General features: G+C 37.1%; 1 protein-coding gene across 1 annotated transcript in view; it reads right to left on the bottom strand.

Moving 5' to 3' along the window:
• Nucleotides 1-2,745: 2,745 nt before the first annotated feature.
• Nucleotides 2,746-22,362, bottom strand: part of LOC126640159 (protein eyes shut homolog) — a 673,551-nt gene continuing 653,934 nt past the window's right edge. Inside the window, exons 38-39 of the mRNA XM_050315721.1 lie at nt 13,336-13,497; nt 2,746-4,073 (exon numbers count right to left, since the gene is read on the bottom strand). Coding sequence (XP_050171678.1) covers nt 2,875-4,073; nt 13,336-13,497 — 1,361 coding nt within the window. The 3' untranslated portion in view covers nt 2,746-2,874. The remainder of the gene's footprint in view (nt 4,074-13,335; nt 13,498-22,362) is intronic.

Here is a 22,362-nt window from a genome sequence, read left to right as displayed (position 1 = left end):
CATATAAAGAAAAATTGAAATTTATTGTTCTGTTTTTCAGCGTTTTATTTTTAAATTTGAGTACACAACCTTACTATGCTGCTGACATAACATTTAGCACGTAGCTGTAGAAAAGCCTCTTCTCTCCAGAAAGGTCTTCCCAGTTTAACAACACTCTAATTGTTGGTTTTAATTATGAATATATTTTAAAGTAAAATTTTACTTGGACACCTTGCAGGTAGCTTCATGATCAGATTGATCAAAATTAAAAATCTTGCACAGAATAAAGGGGGTGGTAGACTTCTACTGAGTGATGTTTCTTACGCTCATAGTTGAGAAGACTAATTTAAAAAAAAATCTTCAGTTTGTTATTAACTGAAAGCAATATGTAAACCTTTTTATAGCATGATAAATTAAATTAATCTTTTCCAAATCAATTCCATAGTCTGTATAGCAGTAGTGCCATTGGATATATCTGGTAGTATTATGCATGTGTTGTGGTTTTTAAATAATTACATTAGAGTTCTGTAGGCACACAACTTTATCTAAGCATTGTTCTTGTTTTGGAAGTAAGTTTTAAATTGGCAGCTCTCCATGTGAAGATTTTCTTTTGACCTGTTCAAAAGTACTCTACTGCCAGTCCACTGAAGATCTGCCTCTCACATGCGCATCCATCTGTGCTTTGAAAATAAACTGGGAGCAATGAAAATTGCAATTGCCTGGACGGAAGGCATGGGAATGCTGTTTGCCAGAACTATCAGAAATAATTTGTTTGGAAAGAATATGTAAATATTTTGCAAGTTTGCTGAGTACTTTGCTACCTGCCTCATGTATGTAGAACCTAAAGAGAGTTGCAGTAAAACAGCTCTTGAGGGAGAGTTTTGTTAAGTGTTTAAATTAACACAAAGCAACAGTTTGCAGGACGTGTTCCTAGGGTCTGAGTTAGTGTAATGGGAATAAATCCTGTTACTACAGGAATAAAGGATTTTATCTTCTCCATTGCCTTCAGTCACTCTCCTTCCAACACTTGTGTTAGCTGGAAGTGCTTTGATTACTTGTTCTTGTATTACCTTGAATCACTGCTCAGATCACAAAGGGCAGTGTGCCCTGCTGTGGAACTGGCAGTACCCCAGGAGCCCTAGAGAGAACAGGACAAATGCTAAATATGCTCCCCTCTCCAGCATCACATGGCAATAAAAGGCCCTACTTAGAGAAACTGGAAGAGAAGAATCTGGGGATGACTCAAATGCTAATTGGGCTCTGTGAGCTGCCTGTTAGGAAGAGGCAAGGAAGCTCTGCTGCATCAGGCTGATCACTTGGGGCCTCAGGGCAGCAGCAGAAGATAGAAAGAACCTCTAAAAGAAGTTTGCAGATGCTTAATAAAACATCTTGGGGGTAGTTCCATAAGCGAAGTGTACAGCAGTAATCTTCAAGTCACCTGTTAACTTGACTTGGCAGTGCATTCATTGGCACACACTAAGTATGGTTATATGAAGACAAGTGCGTGTCACCTAGTTTTAGGTGCTTATTGTCTCTGCTCTGTATCTACTTTACAGAAAGATAAACACACACACTACCCTCACCTCCCTCCCCCCTGCCCTAGAACGGTTACTTGTTTCTGACCTGTTTCTGTATTCTGAAGAATGCAAGGAGGTGATAGTTTATTATGTGCTTTTGAGCTATAGAAAACTAAAAAAGAAGATAGTAATCAATCACTATTATTTTTATTTAAGCATTTTATTTATATAGTAAGCCAGCAGTCAAATGAAAAATGTAGATATAGATCATTGGTTTCAGCACATTAAAATAGAACTGGATTTTTTTTGTTGCTTCCTGAAGCAGAATATAACTAAACTTTTTCAGAAGGAATAGAATTTTTGCATATTTTATAATTTTATAGATTAAGAGCTCTATCAACTTTTGAAATTATAAATTAATGAAAGATATAGTCAGGGAAAATCAGTTTATTATGACCAAAGCCTTTTCTAGTAAAATTTTGAAATCTTATTTAGGGCCATATAAGCCAGAAAGGCATAGCTAAAGCAAAGCAGTTCTTGGATTTTCTGATTTTTAAGCTTTTAGGAATAGAAGTTACTTGTAGACAGAATGCCAGATTCCCATATTCCAGTTCTGAACTGTTGAAGCAAAAAGTTTTCATGTAGCCAAATAGGGGGAGACCTCTGCTGCAGAAAAGCAGCGGGCCTCTTTTGTCTTTCTTAAGTGAAATACCTTTTCTGCTCTTAGTATCAGTCTTTAAGTGTAATATTGTAAGCCTGTGTTCATGCTAAGTTCTACCCTTTTACATAAATGCATACAGGATGGGCAGAGACTCAGAATGGAGGGAGAACTTCATTACCTAATTAGGATCTTTGTGGGCTTAACAAGTAATTACAACTGTTATGATTTTAAAAATTCTCCTTACAATAAACATGTACTTTTTGCACCTAATACACCTTTTCTTCCATACCCCAATTTCAGTTTTTACACTTGACCTTAATATTATAAAATTATAAGAGAAACACTAATAAAATTTAAAAGTTGGAGAAACAGGTTAACAGTTATCCTCATAAAGCAACAAACAACAGTTGAATGATGGTTGGCTTTATAAGCTAATTACTATCCATTTATTTATGAAACTATTTCCAGCACAATAAAGAAAAAAATCCTGCAGACTTTCCCATTATTTTAAAGTAAATACTAAAGAGTATAAGTAAGAAATTTTAAGAGTAAAACATGTTTTATATCTATTAATACTCAACATAAAATTGTCCCTAATTACTTTTCTTAATGAAAATTTTCTTCTGTTGGTTTCTGAGTATTACACTGCCAACTAACACAAGAAACAGGAGGAAAAGAAAGTTTATCACTTTTACAGAGTCTTGAACATTTTTTCAATTAATTTCCAGAATTTCCATCATAAACATTGTACCCTTCTGCATTCATTAGCTGAAGCTTCTTGGAATCTTGGAAGAGCACAACATCTTTAATTTTACCAGTGAATTCCTTCTGAAAAAGCCCTGTAGTGACTACATTGACTTTCCTGCCAATTTCAAACCCACCAAAATAGCAAATGCCACCATAGTTTAAAGCAGTGTATTTTCTTTGTGGATCAATGTCTTCAAAAATAATTAACTCCTCATCAAGGTATACCTTAATACATGTTTGATTTTGAGCTACAGTAACAAAATGCCATCTTTCGTCACAACAGGTGAAGTATTTTCTATGCATTAGAGGAACAGAGATTCTTTCTCCAAGATTGACCATAACTTTTAATGTTCCATTGGCAATACCGATGGCAAGGAAGTCATTATCTTCATCTTCACTTTTGCCCATCCATGCTATTAAGCCTTCAGTTTGATTGGTAGTAAAATTTAAAGAAATGCGGCTGTACTGGAGGTCTCTTTTTCCATAATAAGAATCTGTGTATTTAATGTAGGAGTTGCCGACAAACTTTGCTATATAAAATTTTATTTTGCTATCGCAGTACTTGCCTGACCAGCCTAGTGCACATACACAGGTGTATGAAAATGAAGAAGGTTGAGGAATACAGAGCCCTTGAGAGCCACACATGTTTTGTGAACAGTGAACAGATTGCTCACATGTGGTCCCTGTCCACTCTGGTGGGCAAGAACAAGAAAACCCTGAGTTTTCAACTTGACATGTTCCACTATTTTTGCACACTGAGTACCCACAAACTGTTCCGTCACAGTCACCAACATTAGCTCCACCTTTGGGATCAGTCGCAGTAAGCTTCAGTTCCCTGTTGTTTATAACAATTTCTCGAATGCAACCAGTGAAACCTATGGGTTCATTTTCTATTGCCATTGAATTAACAAGGTTTAAGGAGGACACCCCTCCAACAAAAAAATCTGTGTGTGTGTCTAGTACATTCATTCCAGGACTAGCTTTTTGAGTAACGTTGATACCATCCAGGTCCAGGTAGCCTTCATTGCCAGCTCTTCCTGCTTTGAGTAAGTGCCATGTATTTCCATTTGCACGGACCTTCTGAAGGGCCTGTAGGATGACTGTCTTGTCTCCGAGATTGTAGCGTAACTGCATAAATCCGTTTACTAATGATATGCATAGGAAGTCACCTGTAAAAAAACAGTATAAAAGAGTTTTAATTTCTAGAGGTGGTGCACTGAAGAACGGCATATTAGTAATCTTGGCCCCTTTTGCTTCAAGGTAAAACACCCAACCTTCTGCAAAGCTCTGCTTTTGTGCAGAAACTAGGTGACTGTGAGGCAGGAGGAAACAGGATCGCTTTGGCATCTGTGTTGGTTTTCCTGTAGAAAAGAATCAAGTTTTGGCCAAGTTACAAAAACAGAAATACTCTCAATTTTCATATGGTGAATAAAGACTTGATGGATTTGTTAGTTCAGTGCACTGAAGGTGAGTTGGCAGCAGATGTACTCTGCTTTACCTAAAGCTCCCTTTCACAACAGGTCTAATATTGGGTTTAATATTCTGACAGCTTTAGGAACAGATAAGCTTTTTATTTAATTGTTCTTCTGGAAGGTTCCATGACAGAAAGTATTAGGAAAGAGTTTTCTTGTTCTATCAGTGTTTCTGGCCTTACAGGCATTATAAAAGAGGAGAGAGTACCACTTTGAACTGTACTTAAAAATGTGAAGAAGAAAAGCTGGGAAAGGTTAGGAAATGGAAGCTGGAAGGAAAGTAAGAGCAGTAATAGAATCTGATGGGGTAAGTGACAGCGAGGCAGAAGAGGACAGCAGTATAGTATGCTATTGAAAGCTGTGTTTTCAAACTTTTTGATATTTGCCTGTGCATTTTAATTTTTTTATATTACTTTTGAAAATAATAGGCATCAGGTGGTTGTTATCAGTTAAACTTGTAAACAAGTTTGTTAAATGTAAGCTCTCCTAATAGTTACCAATCCGATTTCCTAAAGATTCAACATTTTTAAGGGTGAATCTGTTAGTAGAATGATGAACTTTGCTTTCATAGGTGTTTAATTTTTGAGTCTTTCTGATCCTTGAATCACATTGATTTTAGTAAAGTTAAAAATGAATGGCTTAATTTACTGGAGGCTTGTGGAAGTTGCTGAAATTGTGCCTCCATTTTCAGGAATTGTTCAGGTTCCTATTCAGGCAGGGTGGAGATGTTTCAGTTGTATTAGTAGCTGTAGAGCACCTGCTTTGTGCCTCACCCTCCCTGCCCCAGCCACCCACGGGAAGAAGAAATCTCTTCGTTCTTTCAACTCCAGTGATGGCAGAGCACTTCCTTGCTAGTTCTGGTTGCGATGATCTCTTCAACTTCTCTGTGTTAAGTGTTCTTTTCGAGTACCTTGTTTGGTTATGGGTTTCTTTCAGAAAATACAATTCTTTTCACTTGTGGTTTCTTCTGCTTAGTGCTGTGGCTTTAAGCTTGCTTAATTTTTCAGTGCGTGGCTTGAATGCACTCATCTCTCTTTGCTTCAGCAATGTAAATAACCTGCTTGTCTATTTCTTTTATCAGGACCTCAGTCCTAGGGTAAGAAAGGAGCATCAGGAAATGTTTCTGAATCACCTCTTTGGCAACAGTCTGTTCTCCTACCCAGACATGCAGACTTGTACAAGGACGCAAGTACTCATTTTTTGCTGTCTAGGAAGAAGGAAAACATTGACCAGGGTTACTTCTGCATCTGACCTGTAATCAGGAGCTGGAGGAGCTGTAAGTTCTCCAAGATTTCCAAAGAAGGTTTTTGGTAGCTTTGCACATCTCACAATGATCTGTCTGTTTTGGAGTCTTATTTAGTCTTATTACAGAGCAAATATGTGTTACTGAATCTGCCATCTACAATGTAAAGAGGTTACAGTTGAGTAGTCTGTTCTGGCACAAATTTGAAATCTCACTTCAAATTGGAGTAGCTTATTTTTCTGCTACTTGTGAAGAAAAAAAAATTACAGTTTCCAATTTCAGCTCTCCTGAGGCTCTCAAACCACTTTCTTACTCCCCTCTCTTTTTACGGAGAACTTGCCATTTTAGTCTTTGGCAAAAAAAACAGCAGAGTGTTGAGATAAAGTTTAGGATCTGGACATTGATCCCAGGATTCAGCTCAGTATTTCTCCATGAAGTTTATAATGTCATAGGTACTACCTGGGGACAACTGCGTGAAAACATTTTAGGACTGGACTCAATGTAAAATTCTGTGTGTTCGGTGTCTAAGCAACTTCTGAAAGTGAAGGCAAATTATGGTCTTGTTTTTGTTCCTTTCACTTTAGCAACCAGTAATGTTTTTAACAAGGGATCTCCATCTGCCCTGTCTCTGAGGGATGACTTGCACACAGCTGAAGCCTCTGCAGACCTGTGTCTTCATGGGAATTGCATAACCATTTTAAACAAACAGCATTCTTGACACTGTTTTTTTCCTCTCAGCTGTCTCAGCATAGGAGACCATGAAGCAAAGTGATTTTTCACTATTTCAGTTTGATAATTTCTCAAACCTGTCTCACATGACCTTAACTAGTGCCAAAGCCCTTTCTGAGGAAGTTTACTTAAGTGAGAAGGCAATGACATCCTTAGTTTATCCAGGACTAGTCTGTATAGCCTATCCCTACTTCCTTGAAAATATGACCTACACACAAGACATAAAAGTTTGCTTCCAGCTTTTCAGGTTAATGTCTCATCTAATATGGGCTGTTTATCTCCATCAGTAGTGTCACAGAAAAAGCAGAGACTCCTGAGGTAGGCAGTCATAGTTGTTCTTTTGTTGTGCATGCAGGTCTTTGCCCAACCTGTTAATGGTGTGAAAGGAACTGTAAGGCAGTCTGTGTCAACAACTTGGAATCTTCTTTAGAAACAGGCCGTTCTTATTTGTGCCTTGAAACTGCAGATTATCAAGACCCTGTGTTTTGAAAAAAATCGTTTAGGGTTACAGCATTTAGTTTTGTTCTGATGTACCTTCCTGCACTTGTCACCTTCCCTGTTTCAGTGAAATAAAAAGAAGTGGGCTTTCTATAGCCCAAACGCTAAAAGATTGTGTCCTTGTTTTCTTAAGGGAAGGGAATTTTGCAGCAGGTATTGCCTTAAGGAAGAGTCTGTTCTGGAGTTAGAATAGCACTTCTACTTGCAAATTCTAGTTCAGGATTTTCACCAAGTGATGGAGGGTCAAAGTTGCTCTACCTCAGGGTGAATTATCTCTATTCCATAGCAGAAGTCAGCAGGTGAATTTTTCTTCATCACTTTAATTTTCACGTTTTCATTATGTGCACAAGTCTCATCTGCTCCCATATCAGATGTCAGAATTCCCAGAATCCTAGTCATCCCTGTGTCCAGAGCAGTCAGTTCCTAAAACTGGGAGCTAATGAAAAGACTCCTGTAAGTACATCTGACTGCTACTGTAAGATCTGGATTATCTGTAATGGTATCTTCTTATACAGCTTCTTATGATGAATTCTGAATGCACCACAAAACTTTTTATTGCTACTACTATGAGTAAGTAAGTCTCTGAGCAAATTGGTTATAGTCACACAGTCCAGTTTTAAATTGTTCCAAACGGTGGCATGCCCTTTCATGTTCAGAATTTATCTAGACATGCAGGTGTGTCTGTATATCCCCATTCTGAGAGGGGATCATGCTCAAGTGGCATCAACTCTCCATGTTTTTATGTTACCATAGGAAACTCATCTACATCAAGATTTGTCAAAACATTGTACACTTGGAAATGCATGAATTGATTAATTCCTGGAATACTGAAGGTCTAGATTCTTTAAGACATGTTGCTTGTCCTTTGTCTCATCTTGTGTTACTGAACAGAAGCCTCTATGCTATGCTGGGGACAGAGGTTTTGATGAGTTCAGTGCTTCAGCAGCTTCAGCAGGGTAGGTATCTCAAGAGCCCCAGGCTATGGTTTCTTGTTTAAAGAACATATGTAGTCTTGGTCCCTTTAGCCATTTCACACCCGGAGATAGAATCTCTGGATGTATTTTTGCTGCCTTCAATCTGTGCCTTCTGTTGGTTTTAACGTCACATTTCTGTCCTTTAGCTCAAAGCCAGAATGTCAGTTTCTCTCACTGTGGTATCAGGTAGCATTTCCCCAACTCTTCCACCATCTTTTTCAGAAATTTTTACTGATCATTGGCACTATTCAGAGCTAACAGAGTTGTATATTCTCATAAGCAGTAACATTCACAGGAATCATTCCCAGTTAATGAAACCTCTTACTGTAGGTTTCACTTTGCTCATCTTCACTCTAAACTGACCTTGTTAAGCCACCATAATAAAGCACTTGTGTCTCCAGCAGTATTATTTCCTCTTTTTGGTGTAATGCATCCTGTAGCCATCAAAGGTTCAAAATCTATCTTTGGTCACTGCTCTTTCCTGCTTTGCTGAGCTGAGTTCACATTGCTTTCATTCTTTTTTTGATCATTCTGTTCTTCACAGTTTTCCTCTCATCCTGCTCTGGTGTATGATTTTCCATGGACCTGAACCATGTCTTCTTACACTGTGATCTCTTATATATTCTTCCAGGGCTAGAATTTTTCTTGTCTAGAAGGGTTTGAAATAGCCATGTCAGCCTCCAGCTGAATGGCTACACTGTGGCCAAGGATGCACTGTGGTGTCCACATGACCTAACTGACCAGTAGCTGTCCTTCAGAGCTGGTCTCCTGAGCATTTCCAGTAGCCACAATAAGGTGCAGGGCCAAGGAGAGAAAGCAAGGAGGAATCAGGAGGGCTATAAATGTATAGAACAGGGAATGAAGGACAGAGAAGAGATGAGCCTTATTCCCACCCTTCTGCAGCCTCTGCTGCTAGTTCCCAGCCTGTAATATGTCAACATAGTTGAAGTGTGTTGTCCTCAGTTTAATATCTTTTCCTGCCTTCCTTTAGGTTTATTAACCTTATCCTTGTCTTTGCCCTGGTCTAAGTGCACACATACAGTTAGATATCAGTCAGCTGACAGGTTATAGCAGCCTGTTGGAACTTAAACTTTTATCTAGGGATGACATAGCCAGTGCCCCTAATACACACTTACAGGAGCTACCCATGGATATGCTTTCATGGGTTATTACAAATTATTCTACTCCATGTATGGAACCTCATCTCACAGCTAATGCAAGACTGAAAACAGGTGTCAATTCAAGCCTGTAAATTTCTCAAACCATGTGAAAAGTCACCTTGGCAATAGGTAGATTCTAGCTTCAAGTTGGAGCACCATCCCAGAGCTAGGATTTAGAGCAACCCTGTAGACAGTGATGCTCATGCATCTACAAGGGGTGGGTAGTTACCTATTTGTAGGTTAGACAATTCAGTCTCACCTTTTGAAAACACGTCTCCTTGATGGAGAAACTTCTTCTGCTTCCTTTAATCATGAATGTTACCCTGACAGCTAGAAGGAGCCACCTTCCTTGAGCAACCTCAATTTGCCAACCCCTTTTGGTTTGGCAAATGGGGAACAACATTTCCTATGGAAAAGATTTCAGGACAGTGGGGATATCTGTTCTGCTGGCAGTTTGGCTTCCTACGCTGCTAATTTAATCCATACAAATGATCCCAGAATTAGTAACAAAGCAGAAATTCTGTCCCTGTCAGCTAAGGAAACATGGCTGCTCAGAGAGAAGACTTAACGACTCTTCAGGTCCTGTTTTAAAAGTAGGTGGATAATCAGTTTGTTTCTGGTTAGGAAAACAACACTCCTGCCTTGTGGGTATTCTAGAAATTTTGAATATTTCCAAAAGATTTTAATCCAGTTCCATAATTCATTTTTTGCGATAAACAATGTTTTATAAAATCACGCAGACATCACACACCTCTACTAGCTTTCTCTTATTTTCATGTTACAAGTTTATAAACTGAAATGCCTTAAATATCAGGAATAAAAGTTCTGAGGTTTTTCAAACCAGGTAGGTAACATAATCTGGTTAAAGAGAGACGGAGAACTGCTGTTGCAAATGTTGAGTGTTAAATTTAGCATGAGTCATTCCATTCTTTTTATTAACCTGACTTCATCCTTAGTCACCCAGCATAATTGTTCTTTCTCATCGGTGAGAGGTCACCCTTTCCATCACTCTGGCTTGAGCTCTGGAATAATGCAGACAGTCTACAGCATATTCCACCTCAGCAAACAAATGTAAAGCTTCAGTAATTTTATGACTCAACGAAAAAGAAAGTATATAGAGTGTTTGCTTTGTAAACATCATTCCAACATTTGATGGGCATCAAGTAAGACCGGTTTGAATTAAAGTCTGTTTAATCATTAAGAGTCTCAAGCTTTCATTGATAGAAATAGAATACACTGCCCTTGAGAAAATGTGAAGTGGGTGGCCTTCTGCTGTCACTGTGCTGGACTCCACATGAATGCTGTAATGTTTGCAGAGACCTTTCCCAGAAGCAGTGCATAGGACAAGTAATCAAAGAGGGAAAAAAGTCCCCTTGTCATTCTATCTGCAAGTTTCTGAACTAAAATATACATACACAACTCACTTGTTGGGTTGGGCTATTTTCCCAGATTGTTGTTATTATAGATATCCACATAAATTTTGCCAAACTTTGGAATTATTTTCTTAAGAGTTGCAGAAATCAATACTACCAGACTTAAAGTCATGATACACATTCAGAAAGAGCTGACAAAGAAACAAAATGGGTGACTGACAGAACCATAGGAAACTCTGCTAACAGGTTCATAAGATGTTTTCCATTTTATACTCATTTGCCAGGTGTTTCAGTGTGTGTACTGAAGTAATGACTTAGAGGAACAGAGGCTGGAACCAGCAGATCCACTTTTGAATATGGAGACAGCCACCTGCCCACCCTTTCTAAAAAGTTCTGTAACGTTCCTTGAAATGAGCAAAGCCAGAAGGAAATGTTTCAACAGAAGTCTCATGTTTATTTCTTCACCTACTAAAGATCTGATTTTATTTTTAATGATGGGAGGATTATTTGGCAGGGTCTGCCCCTGAAGGAAAGTCTCAGTTTAATGTTTACATGAGTGACAAGCCAAGCCAATGTATAACATGCTATTCAATATCTTTGCTAAATTAGCTGCATAGTCAGAGACGATTTCTTAAAAAAACAAACAAACAAAAAAACCAAAACACCAAAACATCATTGCCTAGTGAGGAAAAAATGTTCTAATTATTTCCTATTAAAAAAGGAATGTTTAGAAACAAAATCCTGTGATTTTGGCAATCAATTTATTAAATCTTACATAACTGTGAGAAAAAAAAGGCTTTTTTAAAGTGCTTTCTAAACTAATCCCCCCTAGAAAGCTTACTCTTATGTGCTGGCTGCTAAGAATACTTCTGAGTCTTTCATCAATCTAATTCTGTCTGGATTTGACAGGATTATATGAAGGCAAATATAAAGAGCCAGCCGATTAACTTTTCCTAAATGTTTCAAAACATCAGGACAGTGAAAATGGAAGTAGGAAATTTTTTTAAAAAAATTATTCTATATAAGATGGTTTTTTATTTTGAAATGGCATAATGGAATATAATTCTAGAAAGTGATTGAAAGAATTTTCCTTCCTGTGCAAACTAAACATTCATGAATGGCAAAAGAATGAGGGCATGCTTGTGATAAACTACTTCTGGCCCAAGTTAAACAGACTTAGCACTCTGTTTGATGCTTCCAAAAAGATACTAATTGCATTATATGCTGGCTACTTTCATGACCTCTGACTATTCTTTTGAGAGATCCTTTTTTACTGTTCTATTTTTCATGGCCCATGTATGCCTTAGTTTATGCAGGAGATAATTGTTCACTGAGCAGCTCAGAATTTGGCCTGTAAGTGATGGAATTTTAAAAGATTCATTGTAGAAGACAGACCTCATTGCTAGTACATGTATTTGTGTAACAGGTGCTTCATATATTTTTTTTTTGAAGCTGCTTCTCTGTATATAATTGCAATTAGAATGTGGAAAACAGGAGGTGCCAGCAGTGTATAATGCATTATCAGCCTGCTAAAACATCTGTGTACAGAATAAGATGGTGATACAGTGGGCATATGTGAGTTTATATGCATTTGTGGCTGAGTACATTTATTGAAGTATCTCAAGAGTTTTTAGGCTTTAAGCAAAGGAATGTAAAAATATGTGATCAATAGTTAAGTATTTTTTTTCATGCAAAGCCCGATTTTTGCATAACATACTGCTTAATACAAGTAGAAGACTTGCCCTAAGATGATGTTAAGAATGATATGTAATGCTTCTGTTTAAAAAGGTACAAGGCACCATGTAAGTGCAATATAAAGATTAATTATGTTAAAAGTAATTACAAAAAATGTACACCTTAAAACTAAATTTTAAAATGTATTTATACTGGCAAATTATGTTTTCTTACCATAAAGTTTAGGAATGTTAACTTAGTAAAGTTTAAAATACTTCTATAAAGAGTAGAAATATTTTATTTAGATTTTTTTTTCCTACCTATCTGGATAATGAAGAACTTGCATGTTTTGCATGCTTCACCAACAAGCTTTTCAACAAAGTTACAGTTCTGAGAAGCCTTATTAGCTCTCTCATAGTCTGTTCACATTCACTTAAGTTGTTTGATCAGTTTTTATATTGCTTTATTTTTGGTCATTTTAAAACACTGGGACAACTCCCCAAATTGAGAATCCTAGTGTAGCTTTTAAAAATATGGTTACTTTTCAGGGGGAAATGATCTCCTGAAACATTAAATAACTTCATTAAATACTTGCTGGCTTTGGACTGATCCAAAACTTTGTCATGCATGTTTTTTCTTATGAACTTGACTATTCACATTTCAAAACAACTGTACAGCACAGTTCTGGTGTCCTCAACAAAGAAAGGACATGGAACTGTTGGAGCATGTCCAGAGGAGGGCCACGAAGTTGATAAGAGGACTGGAGCACCTCCCCTATGAATAAAGACTGAGAAAGTTGTGCTGTTCAGCCTGGAGAAGAGAAGGTTGCATGGAGACCTCATTGCAAACTACCAGTATGTGAAGGGGCCTACAGGGAAGCCAGAGCGGGACTCCTCCATCAGGAACTGTGGTGACAGCACAAGGAGTAAGGGGTAGAAATTGAAAGAGGGGAAATTTAGGTGAGATATTAGGAAGAAATTCTTTACTGTGAGGGTGGTAAGACACTGGAACAGGTTGCCCAGGGAAGTTGTGGATGCCCCAACCCTGGCAGTGTTCAAAGCCAGGTTGGATAAGGCCTTGAGCAACCTGGTCTAGTGGGAGGTGTCCCTGCACATGGCAGCAGGGTTGGGAGTAGGTGATCTTTAAGGTCCATTCCAAACCCTTGACATTCTATGATTCTATGATAAAACCCAGTCACCAGGGACAATGAGTTACAGAGACTGAATGCCTGAATCACTTCAATGTACTGCTTTTCTGTTTCAAAAAAGTTCCTGGGTGTATGATACCAGCAAGCTGGAATAACCTTACCTGACTGAGTACCCAACTGCTGTGCAGTGTAAAAGAGGATACCATCTGGAGAGAGAGTCTGAAACTGTAGCTTGATATGGGTCTTATGCCGGATAGAAAAGGGTGCAAATGACATCCATGATGATTCATTACTTCTGAAAGATGGATCACTAATGGAAATATCTGAAAAATACATGAGAAAATGTCTTCTAAAAGATATTTTGCATTATTACGTTCATAGTTTATAAATGCTATACATAAGACTTCCAGTTCTTCCCTTTCCAAAGAATAAAAATAACCTAGATACAGAATAAAACTTAGATAATACCAAATCAATGCCATTGTCTTCTGTGTGCCTTATTTTCGTAAACAATCAAGGCTGTAGTTGTAATGCAAAATAAATGTGATCTTCTTAACATTCATTTTCAAATAAATGTAACTGTAAATTTTACACAGTTTAAAAATTCAAATGCAAGTACTTTTGTAGGAGTCAGAATAAACATTTATTTCCTCAAAATACAGATTAAAATCTTAGTAAAGGATCTTTAATGAGCTTCTTTGTGTGTCATAAGAATGTACCTTTTAAATGGAAAGTGCTCCTTAACTGCTGCTGAGATGTTTGATAATTCATTATCTTATACTGAAATGGAGCACTCAATTACTATGAAGATACAATGTACACTTTTGAGCTGAACATAACTTCATCATCCTGTCTTACCTCTTCTCTCACTGCTAATTCTTCATATGCCCCACAAAATCAGACTGGTTAAATTTTCTTAAACCAACTGATAAATGATTATGCTTTCCTATACTGTTTATGTAACTATTTCCAGTTTTTCTTGGCATTGGATATTTGAGTTATCATAGAATCTTAAAATGGTTTGGCTTGGAAGAGATGTTAAAAATCATTGTTTCCAATCCCTCTGCCATGGGCAGGGACACCTTCCACTGGAACAGGTTGCTCAAGGCCCCATTCAACCTGGCTCTGAACACTTCCAGGGATGGGGCATCCACAACTTCTCTGGGCAACATGTTCCAGTGTCTCACCACCCTCACAGTAAAGACTTTTTCCTAATATCCAATCTAAAATTACTCTTTCAGTTTGAAGCCACTCCACCTTGTTCTGTCACTACATACTGTTGTAAATAGTCTCTCTAATTATGTTAGTTATTCACTAATTCATTATCATGTGGTTGTTAGTTTACTCTATTTGTGGGTTCACTGGAATAAATCAAGCTATTAAAATGTGCAGGGTGTATTTAGACCTGTGTGTGATAAGCTTTTTTTACTATTTGGCAAACAGCAGTACTAAATGCCTGAGCTGTAAATGTTGCCCCCCTCACTTCTCAGTTTTCCTGCTGAAGCTATGCTGCTTCTCTCCTAGGAAACCAACATCTTTCTTCATTTTGGTGCTCCCAATTTCATAGTTTTATAGTATCTTGCTTTCACTGAAATAATACCTTCAATACGTACTTGTAGTGCATTCTTAGGTAACCTTATGTATCTTCCCACTCTCAAGTTTTCTGCATGTCTGCTGGTGAATCCAGTCACCGTCCAGTTGCGCCTTATACTGCTTATTGCAGACAGGCCTTAGTTATTAAGCTGGAAAACAGCCAGCATGCTGCAAGATTTAATTGTCACACCCCCTCTCTCTGGGCAGGATTCATGGTGTACCTGGTGGACTGTGTCCAGCAGGCACATGCACCATCCATTATACAGGATCCGGATCTCCCACCAGGTCATCAGCATAACCTGACTTGGGGATGCCTCTTGAATGGGTAATAACAACTCAGCTACCTTTTTACTTATTTCCCCCAGTAGATTACAGTTAAAACGTCTGAGGAAAGTGCATGCATTTGATGTCACAAATTCTCAGTAAGTCTGAAAGTAAGTTTTAATCACTGGAATATCAATTGTAATGGAGTTATGAAATGCTTGAATGATCAGAATGAGGCTTTTGATGAGCTGTTATTCAACCTATGTATGTATTTTCAAATCACTCCCTTCCAAAGTATCATAATAGCTGTTATGCATGCTATCAAGGCTAGGCAGTGTCTGTAGTAATACATTACATAATGTCAAAAATGTGAAGTTCCTGGCATCTATACTTAAAAATTGACAGAAATAAAAGTAGTTTTAGGAATAGCAATTACTCTGGAAGATAAATAGTAATAAAACTTGCTAATCAGATTTGGTGATGTAATTTATATCACTAAAACTTATAAACATTGTCAGGTACAAAAGACAAAATAATATTTAATATTTCATATGGATTTTTAGGTGTTTGCATTTTTTCAGTAGGTAGGTAAGAGACAATTCTTTCCATCGGCAGTTGAAGATATAATCCCTATACTGATGTGTTTTTATTTCAAGATCAATGAGCAATAATAATTCATTTTGTACATAGACATTGTTGCTTCATGCACTCTTTGGAATTCTGTCTTCTCCTATCAGATTTTTGCACATTGAGACTTACACAGGGAGGAACTGTGCCACAGTGGTCAATCTTATATTAAAATATGCTGCTGCTTAAAAGGTCATCCTGGGCAAAGTGTACAGTGAGGCATCTGAAAGTCTTTGTGGCAGGTTCAGTTTCACTTTGTCAATGTAGTTAGTTCTTTACTGCTTATGGAGAAAGCAGGACAATGAAAAGTGTGAGAGCAAAATCAGCAGGACTGAAATGCTGCATTGCTTGTCATTGGGAGGTATATGAAAGGAAGATTGCCATCATAAAAAGCCTTGGAGCAGAGAAAGAGAACAGTGATAAAAAGGGGATTTTATAGTATCACTCAGAGAAAGAATTAAATCCATGGTTTTACATTACAAATAGGGTATTCAAAAATAACACCCACATCTTCAGCAGCAGATGTCAGAATGCTTTATTAAGGAGGTATAATTCTGATTTATAGATATCAAATACAATATTTAATATGCTTCATTCTGGAACTTCTAAGATGCAAATATTTCCATTACGCTAGAAGGTAGGAGTTTATTCCAAATAAATGTATCTTACAAGTGTCAGAAAGCAACATATTTTGCCACAATGCAGCAGGACTAACTATAGGAAGTACTAGAATGACTTCTAATTTGCTTGTAAATTATCTGTAGATCCTGCAAGTACCAATTGTATTCATGGAAAAAATCTGACTTGACAGGTACATGGAAATGTGCATCCATATCTCAGAACAGAATGCATTTACTCCACCATGGTACACATAGGTGAGCAGTATGAAATCTCATTTTTGCAAAATTGCTCCTATAGATAGACAAAGTTTTAAGGTGAAGAATAAGACAATTTAAGCTTTTCAATTTGCTTTTATGGCAGGCATATGCAAAAATAGCATGTCATGTCAAAGGCTGAGGTACTTCACTGTTGTCTTCTTGGCAGCAAACTTTTTTCCTCACCTAAGAAAGTAAGAAACTCAGCTCAACTTGCACAAGACAGTTTCTGTTTTAAATATGCTTTCTCCAGAGAAACTCTTTGCTAAAGCAAAAGAGGTGAATGGATGCCTTTGCCAATCCTATAAGCTGAACTGTAGGACTTGTGCTGTGTAACTACTGCAGTACTCACTGCAATGCTCACCACTGGGGGGTGCATTGTAAGCACAACAGGCATTTAAGCAAATACTTCTGTATCTGATTAATGACTCACTTTTCTAAGCTGAATAAGTATCTGATGAAGCTGCACAGAATCACAGAAGCACAGAATGGGTAAGGTTGGAAGGAACCATGGAGTGTCATCTGGTCCAACCTTCCCTAATTAAGCAGGGGCATCCTAGAGCACATGGCACGGGGTTGAGTCCAGACATTTCTTGAATATCTCCAGTGAGGAAGACTCCACAACCTCTCTGGGCAATATATTCCAGCTTCCAACAAGAAGGTGAAGGAAAATGTGAGTCACTCCTCAAAGGAGTGTGGACCTAATAACAAAGGACCCGGAAAAAGCCATGTTTGGCTCATTTTTCACTTAGTTAAGCATGATTAAGCCTCTCAAGTCCCTGAACCTTGGAGAAGTGAAACACCAGTTTCACGGTGATGAGGCAGGTGCTAAGGTCAAGCCTACAAATAAATCAGTCTATGAGTCAAGGTCCAGGTCCAGATCAAGTGGATCTTGACGCTGCTGCAGTGTAGTTCAGATGGGATCAAGGGGCATTTAAAAGCTGCTTCTGAAGCAATACAGGAAGAAGCTCCTGCTGGGGCTCCTCAGCAAAGCTGTCTATGAGACCAGAGAGGAGCCCCATCTCTATGGGCTAACAAACACTCTGAAAGTTTTGAACTCCACAGTCAGAAATTTTCAGTGGTTTAATTTTATTGGAGATAGAGAATGAGCAGCTTCATCAGTTGGTGGTTTTTTTTTGTTTTGTTTTTTTTTTTTCATTTTGGAAAACAATGACAAGTATGTCTGTATGGAAATCTTCATCTTAATGCAATACAATTTGATTAAGATTAGCTCAAAGATTATTAATATTGCATGGGCATTGTTTTTTGCTATGCAAATATTTAGAAAAAATGAAAAGTATTAATTTTGTCTTATCTAAATGGAAATGTATTTTTCTATTGAATTATTACTTATTTAATCTTTGAAGAACTAATTGTCATAACTTATAAACTAATTCATGTACAGCAAAAAAAGATTATAGTTCAACTTCTAGTGTAGTAACAAGCTTATGTTAGTTAACATGCATGTTAACAAAAATATCAGTTATTAACACAATTCAAATATAACCATTAGAACAATGTACTCATGAAATCTGATTTTGGCAGACCAGCAGCCATTAGTGATCTTTGCTGTCCCTGAAGAGGAGAGACTGAGGCAATCATTATTCTGAGCAATACTGGAACAAAAAAACTGCAAGTTTGTAAGTGAAGTTCTGTTTGGTTTTGTTGCAGTAGTCTCTACTGTAAGCTAATTAGAGACCTAATTAGCTAAGAATGAACATCTAGGAGCATATGGCTAAATCCCTAAAGAGATCTCTGGTTTTCCAGAGAGCCTAACATAGCTATTACTAGCCAAAGTCAAAACAGTAGACTCAGCCTTCCAGTACAACACATATTAAGAAATTAATGCCTCCAAGCCATAAAATTGTAGTGGAAGCAGCCATGAAACCTCAGTACTAGGAAATCATTTGGATGAGAAATCTGAACCTGATTCTTCTACATCTGAGGATATGGATATTTTACCCAGGATATGAATAATTTCTATTTCTTCTGTCCAGCTAATATTTCAGTAAAGATTTCCTGGAAGAGATTAGGTGATAGAGGGAAAAAAAGAAAACACTACCTACCCAATCACACAGTGATTATTATATTCTTTGAGGATATGACATATATGTGTTCAGGTATTTGCATGATGATAATGAAAGTGAACGCTGAATTACCAGGCAATTAGAAAATATGACACAAAAAAAATCTACAATGTTTAATCTACTGCTTTGCTAATAAGCTTGTTCCAGCTACTGAAATGCTCCTAAGGTGCTTTCAAAATGAAACCTGCAAGAAGAAACATCCAATTTGAAATTTCCTTTTTGGGACCATTTTGGCACTGGAAGCCTCTGATTGTCTAAAGACTGAGGGATTGAGCAGGAATGTGAGTATCTCACAGCAGCCTAACACAGAACTTTGTAAAGAGTCAAGTATCTAACACGTAATTAGTCTAGTTTCTGTCTTGGACTGGATTTAGTTTGACAACAGTGTGCTTCTAGTAAATGTGCTTTGAGGAGGACTGGAGTATAAGAGAGCTGGTATTCTGCATGCTGTTTATGAGAATAATTAAGTCAGGGAAATAGATTACTATTAAACTGGAGGGATTAGTTTTGGCATTAAGGCACTTTCTTTTAGCTGTCTGTACATATCATTTATAGGCAGGAAAACACCCATTATGGTGAACTATGATGTAGACAGGATTTAGTTGCTTAACCACGTTTGTCACTTGCCACTGAGATGCTGTAGTGCATCCAGGCCATCCACGTGGGCCTGACTGGTACAACAGCAAGCACAGGACCTACAGCAGTTGGCAGCTGCAAGCTGAAAGGGATGTAATACTGTGTAAACAGGTCCTGCTCTCTGGCAAATGAGTGTCATTGCTGTGCAACACAGGTAACAGACCTATAAAGAAATTAACCTGTTCCTGAAGTAGCCTCCTCCAATGCTCCATTCAATTACCTAAATGTAGATACCTACTTTTCACAACCTCTACTGCCTTACCTTTATGTGCCATTACAGAAAAGTGCAGGCATCCATCAGGTCCTGTGCCATATCTGTGAATTCCTGTCTTGATGCTTTTGGATGCAAGTTTGAATGCCAGGGCATCTCAAACAGCACTAAGCATCGACATTTAGAAGAGTTTCTTCTTAACTAAATAGCTTCACTGATTCTATTGACTAGACATTTATAGTGGGAACTTATGTATTGAACTCACCTGTAGACACTTAAGTCTAGGTGCTTTGCCTTTAAAACCAGTTCCCACCATTAACTAATTAAATAATTAACTAACTATGAACACCTTCACAAAGTAAGGTGAGAAGGATATTTCCAGCAAATCTTTCATGCTCATAGAGGAAGTCTAAATAGTTCCAGAGTCATCTTGCTAAGTGATAGTTAGCTGGCTCTGTCTTGTTCTTATTCAGTGGGGTGATTGGAGGGAATGGTAAGTAAATGATGGAATTTTTGTTGGGACATCACATCCCATGATGACATGGCTGACCTGGTGTGAAGGGTGTTGTCAATGCCTTCCTTGTGTCATACATGACTTCCCTTGAGTATATATATATGATGTATTTAAGTAAATAATTCACTTTATTCTACCTAGCCTTTAAAATTATACAGATAATACTACAAATGCATGTTTCCTTGTGCCTATCATGAATATTACGTTTACTGAACTATTACTAACAAACTTGAAAGCTTATATTGATTTTTGGGTAAAACAAATAGCACATTTTATCCTTATAGGATAGGACTGCAGTAGCTACTATTTAAAGTTTTCTCATGTTGCTTCAAGGTTTCAAGAAATAACAGCAGAAATAGTCACTGTGACTCAAACCAACAAGTTAATAAGTGCCTGCAGTAGTCTTTTAAATAAAATAAAACAAAACAAAAGTTTCCAAATAGTAGCTATGAAATACTTTGTGCAAATCTAACTGCACTGTCAGATAAATCCAACATAGTATGCATGTATACGTGCTTCAGTGTGTGTATATAAGGTCAAGTCTTGAGCTAGATCATACTGTGAATTAATCTGTCTTACAATAGCAGTCAAAATATGTCAAGTAACATTCTGGACTATGTAGAAAGAAAATGATATTTATAGCTAAAATCATTTCAAAGTCAGTTTTCTATTTTTCATTCATTCACCATGACTGTGAAGATGGATTAAATAGTTATAGAATTGTCATTACTTTTTTTTTTTCTTTTTTGTCAGTTTTTCAGGTACTATCAAAAATTTTGCTGTATTTTTGTATCAGAATAATGGAATTTGATGTCACAATAGTATCTAGAAAGTTTACTTGAGTTGATCAATATGGCCCAAGGAAGTTGTTTGCCATTTGTTCATCGAGGAAATGGCTTTATTTCTTGACAAGTATCTCACTAAACCAAGGATAGAACAATGAAAAGTTCTTTACATTTCCTTTCAGTTCTTCAAGAGCTGTATGTTGACAGGCAGTATTTGTAGCTATGGAATTCAGAGACTAATATATAGTTGAAGAAATCTATTTATTAACTTATTTCTTTGTGAAAAAGGCAGTAGCATTCTATTATCATGCCTTGAAGTCAAGAAAAATAATTTTTATAGATTTTATGAATGTATGTGTCACAAAAGAAATCCTGCTAAAGAAAACTATTGAATAACTTAAAATGTATAGAAATATTGTCATGAAAACCATGTTTATTTTTGCCACTGGCAAGTCTTCTCCAATAGTGCCATCTATAGAATCTTTAAAATATTACATTGCTGCCCCCTTAAATGAGAACATTATCAGGTCTGTGAAATTTCCAATTAACTAATCTGGTATTGCAGGTTTTCTTAATTCCTCTACAGCATTATCTAGGAAATAAATACACTTAATACCTAGAGAAATTCTATCATATGTGTAAATACATGTCAATACTTAATGTCAGAGAAACTTCATTGTCTTCAAATTTATTTTTGCTCAAGTTTTTCACCACCTTTAGTGATACTGTTTATGCCAAGATGAGAGACTTGATTTAATCCATTGAAATAAGTGGCAAGAAAAATAAATTAAAAAAAAAAAAAAAGGCACAAATGTTTGGATGCTAGAAGAGCACTTCAGGGAGATGTCGGATATAGTTGCTGGGTTTATTTTTTCTTTAAAACTTCATTATTGTCTACTGCTGGAGACAGGATTACCAGACTCACACAGGGACACTGTTCTTATCAGAGGAATAAGCTGCTAAGATAGAATTTAGTAGAGATTAGAATATAATTGCAGACAGGCATTATGGAAAACATCTGTATTTTTGAAGTTCTCATTTCTTAATAATTACTAAATATAAGAAAAATACTGTATTCACATATGTAATAACAATGTCCAGCAAATCAAACTATCTGCAGCAAAAGGGTTTTAGACTGTTTCTTACTGCTCAGGAAGAATCATCCTTGACATTTGTCTTGGCCACTGTTTCTAAGTGTAGTGGTCACCTGATGCCAGTAGGTCTACTATATACTTCCAGGAGAATTAAACAACTGGGTCCTTAGAGACTTCTCCCTCTTCAGAAGCCATTTGAGAGATCTAAATACAAAAGTATTCTTTAATACAAGTGGAATAAGCAGGAATTTGATGTGCAAAGTCATGCAGGAGACTTCCCAGACAAAGTACTGGGAGCTGGAACCTCTTGTTGGTTTTGAACGCTGTTTGTTAATGAAATACTTGAATTATATGCTGCTCCAGGCTGAGGCTTCACTTCTTAACCAGAAGACAATTTAGAGTGGTACTTCAGTTGCAAACTTTGAATCAAATGAACAGAATATTTTATTAACATCATATTTTGGTGTTGTGGAAAACATAACTACTTTAAAAAAAAATAGAA

Source organism: Myiozetetes cayanensis, unplaced genomic scaffold (assembly GCF_022539395.1).
Source record: "Myiozetetes cayanensis isolate MyiCay16 unplaced genomic scaffold, myiCay2020 scf2-11, whole genome shotgun sequence".
In the NCBI taxonomy this organism is placed as follows: domain Eukaryota; kingdom Metazoa; phylum Chordata; class Aves; order Passeriformes; family Tyrannidae; genus Myiozetetes; species Myiozetetes cayanensis.
Note: the sequence above shows the minus strand (reverse complement) of the source record. Positions and strands in the feature narration are given on the sequence as shown.